At 37.9% G+C, this 4,181-nt stretch overlaps 2 protein-coding genes across 2 annotated transcripts; both read right to left on the bottom strand.

The window, feature by feature from the left end:
* Nucleotides 1-31: 31 nt before the first annotated feature.
* LOC109705179 (MDIS1-interacting receptor like kinase 1-like) lies at nucleotides 32-1,550 on the bottom strand (the record flags this gene model as incomplete). Its single annotated transcript, XM_020225925.1, has 1 exon — nucleotides 32-1,550. A coding segment is annotated over exon 1 (1,519 nt), but the record flags the coding sequence as incomplete, so codon positions are not given.
* Nucleotides 1,551-1,981: 431 nt separating this feature from the next.
* LOC109705178 (probably inactive leucine-rich repeat receptor-like protein kinase At2g25790) lies at nucleotides 1,982-3,643 on the bottom strand. Its single transcript, XM_020225924.1, has one exon. The coding sequence runs from the start codon at nucleotides 3,641-3,643 to the stop codon at nucleotides 1,982-1,984; it is 1,662 nt and encodes a 553-aa protein (XP_020081513.1).
* Between the last annotated feature and the right edge of the window lie 538 nt (nucleotides 3,644-4,181).

The following is a 4,181-nucleotide window of genomic DNA, read 5'->3' as shown; positions in this document are numbered from 1 at the left end:
AGATAAATTTCTATATTCTTCGAGCCACCACCGTGTTTCTTCTCATCAGGAGTATATGTTGGTTCATATCCAGAGCAATTCTTTGAAATGGGGGGACCGCAAAGAAAGGGATTGCCAGCATATATAGTAGGATCAACCAGTGTTTGTATTTGATCTCCAGATGGAATCCTTCCTGAGAGGTTATTGTATGATAAATTCAAGCTGCTCAAAAATGGCAAGGCCGTTATACTCTCGGGGATGGTTCCATTTAATTCATTCATAGAAAGATCGAGAGACTCCAAATAATATAAGTTTCCTATCTTATTAGGAATCCTTCCCGTTAAATGATTTCTTGATAAGTTTAAATTGTTCAGTGCTGATAGATCGACTAGTTCCTCAGGGATCGCACCATGAAGGTTGTTACTTGAGAGGTCTATGCTCTTCTCGAAGAACAGATTCTTGGAAAATTGAAGATTTGACCCTTTTGTTGCAATGTACAATCTTTGGTCAGTATAGCTTTGAAACACATCAGATGTGAATGAAGTTTCGATGCTTGTTGGCCTTACAAAGTCAACATAGAGAATAAAAAGTGGTTGATTTATATATCCAGGTAGCTTGGTTGAAGCCATTGCGTGGAAATTACCAAAAGATTGAGGTATGCTTCCTGATAAATTGTTCCAAGAAAGATCCAAGATTTGAAGATTCTCAAGTTGTCCGAGCTCAGCAGGAATGTTGCTAGCAAATATATTTGACATCAACCGAAGCATTGTAAGATTTGTTAACTTTCCTAGCCACACAGGAATCTCACCCGATAACTTGTTTTGCCCGAGATCAAGCAATACTAATGGACAATTTTGTAAAGCCGAAGGAAGTTCTCCATATAAGCTGTTATTGTTTAGGTGCAAGAAATTAAGAGAACCTAATAAACCCAATGAATCAGGAAGATGTCCAGACAGATTGTTATTGGATAAGTTTATAACCGTCAATAGTTTTGATCTACCATTCCAGCAATTTGGCAGCTCACCAAATATTTTGTTGTCCGACATGTCGAGTATTCGCAAATATTGCAAGTTGCATATAGATGATGGAATGTTACCACTGATGGAGTTGTCCGAGAGAAGAACGGTAAACAAATCTGGCGTGAAGAAAGACCATTGAAGTGATCCAGAAAACATGTTGCTTGATAAATCAAGCCATATCAAAGAATCTGGCAAAAATGGTACGAATCCTTCTAAATAGTTAGAAGCTAAATCTAGTACATATAAAGATGTCATGTTTTCCAAAGAGGATGGCAACATGCCACTGATTTGGTTATTAGAAAGGTTCAAGAATACTATGGGAGATGGTAGGTCCCAAAACCAATTAGGAATAGCTCCTATGATATCATTGTTTGACAAATCTAGCATGAAGATTTCTTCTTGCAACTGTAACCATCTTGGAAATCGTGGACCCAATTGACATGAGCTCAAAACTAATTCATTTACTTGAAAAGGAGGAATCCATTTATCGTCCACCTCCAAATGAAGAGAAATTCCACTCAACTTTAGCACCTCCAATTTTGTGAAGTTCATAAGGTGCTTTTCATGCACAACCCCCCAAAACAAATTTTCAGAAAGATCAAGAAAATGTAGATTAGATAATTTTTGTATCCCTTCAGGTATCGAACCATTAAACAAGTTATTGCTGACATCTAGATATGTTAGACTCGTCATTTGTTCAAGCCAGCCAGATAAATTACCCTTGATATTTGTTTCCTTTAAATTTAGTGCTTGCCAATTTTTAAGCGGGACGCACGAGAGTATTGACAAGAATTCGATTATATCTTTATTAATATTAATTCCAGACAAATCTAAAGTGTCCAATCTGCAAAGATTATTGATTGAATTTGCTATCTGACCATCCCAGTTGTTGGATCCTATCATCAGGGAAGTAACCCGAGTAAAATTGTTTAGTTCGACAGGAAAAGGGCCAAAGAGATTGTTACTCAAGAGATTTAGATTCGTCAAACTAGTGAAGTTCCGNAGAAAGACTGTGGAAATGATCCAGAAAACATATTGCTTGAGAAATCAAGCCATTCCAAAGAATGTGGCAGAAATGGTAGGAATCCTTCTAAAAAGTTAGAAGCTAAATTTAACGCATATAAAGATGTCATGTTTTCCAAAGAGGATAGCAGCATGCCACTAATTTGGTTATTAGAAAGGTCCAATAATACTATGGGAGAAGTTAGGTCCCAAAACCAATTAGGAATAGCTCCTGTGATATCGTTGTTTGACAAATCTAGGACGAAGATTTTTGTCTGCAACCGGAGCCATCTTGGAAATCGTGGACCCAATCGACATGAGCTCAGAACTAATTCGTTCGCTTGAAAAGGAGGAACCCAATTATCGTCCACCTTCAAATCAAGAGATGTTCCACTCAACCTCAGCACCTCCAATTTCGTGAAGTTCATAAGGTGCGTTTCATGCACAACCCCCCGAAACAAATTTTCGGAAAGGTCAAGAAAATAAAGATTGGACAATTTTTGTATCCCTTCAGGTATCGAACCATTAAAGAAGTTATTGCTGACATCAAGATATATAAGACTCGTCATTTGTTCGAGCCAGCCAGACAAATTACCCCTGATATTTGTTTTCTTTAAATTCAGTGCTCGCCAATTGTTAAGTGGGACACACGAGAATATTGACAGGAATTCGACTATATCTTTATCAATATTAATTCCAGACAAATCTAAAGTGGCCAATCTGCAAAGATTATTGATTGAATCTGCTACTTGACCGTCCAAGTTGTTGGATCCTAGCAAGAGGGAAGTAATCCGAGTAAAATTGTTTAGCTCGACAGGAATAGGGCCAAAGAGATTGTTATTTAAGAGATTTAGATCAGTCAAACTAGTGAAGTTCCGAAGCCAACCGGGCCAAGTGGAGTTGAACAAGTTGTCTTGGAGATCAAGTATGGTCAAACTTGTTAAGTTAAAATTGGAAATGGGGTTAGGATTGCTTGGAAGAAAACACAACCCTAAGCGGAGCACTTGCAATGAAGACAACATGTTTACTCCTTGCAACCAATCATTCGCATTTTGTAGCAACACAGAGGTCAAGTCAAGGTACCTTAAAGAATGGAGACCTTTGATCCACGATAGTTTGCCATGAGAGGTAGTAGTAAGTTTAGCATAAATATTACTAAGGTCAAGATAACGAAGAGTTGATAAGTTTCCAAATTCAGGAGGTATCGCTCCAGTAAAACCCGCATAAGAGAGGTCAAGATATCTTAACTTCTTATACGAAGCTATGAAATTAGGGAAACCGGTACTAAAGTTATTTATGCTGAGATCTAAGTGCTTCAAGTGGCTTAAAGATAGCAATGATGGATTGATCTCACCACCAAAACCTCTGTAGCTTCTATTTGCGGAAGTTGCACAAGGGCATCTGAGTTTGAGCTTCTCCACTCTGCGAGTCTCGTTGTTGCACCGAACTCCCTTCCATCTGCAGCAATCAGAGCCTTCCCAAGAAGACAAGCAGTTTCGTGGATCGACGACACCGGACTTGAATGCGAGAAGAGCTTCGCGCTCTACGCTGAGGCATCCATAGCTCTCCAAGATTTGGTTTTCTAGAAGCCAAACCACAAGTGATATTATAAAAAGTTGCATGCTTGTAGCTTTAGCCCTCATGCTTGAAGAGCCAGTTAAGGCTTTTTATGAGAAGGTATGTAGAATTGTGTGCTCAAGCTATGGACATTTGATTGCTATATATATTAGATTGATCAAACATTTTGAATGCATCGTTGGAGTATAAGATTACCATATTGCCCCTTATTGGTAGGGGTGGCAATCCAGCTCGCTGTTCGCGAGCCAGCTCGTGTTCGGCTCGAAATGAGCTCGAGATCGGCTCGCTCGTTTAGTAAACGAGCCGAATACGAGCTGAATTTTTCAGCTCGTTTAATAAACGAGCCGAACACGAGCTAGGGTAAGCTCGCTCGTGTTCGGCTCGATAACAGCTCGATTATATTTATTTTATATTAATATATTTTTATATTTTATATTATAATATAATTATATTTGTATATAAATATATAATACTAATTATTAATTTTAAATTTTTAGCATAATTTTATAAAAAAGCTCAGCTTATATATTTATAAAAGAGGCCTAAATAAATAGAGGCCCAGAGGCCCATTTATATTTAAAATTTTAACCGTTGGATTAAAAT

Source organism: Ananas comosus, unplaced genomic scaffold (genome assembly GCF_001540865.1).
Source record: "Ananas comosus cultivar F153 unplaced genomic scaffold, ASM154086v1, whole genome shotgun sequence".
Lineage (NCBI taxonomy): Eukaryota > Viridiplantae > Streptophyta > Magnoliopsida > Poales > Bromeliaceae > Ananas > Ananas comosus.
This window is presented reverse-complemented; position numbering and strand designations above follow the sequence as displayed.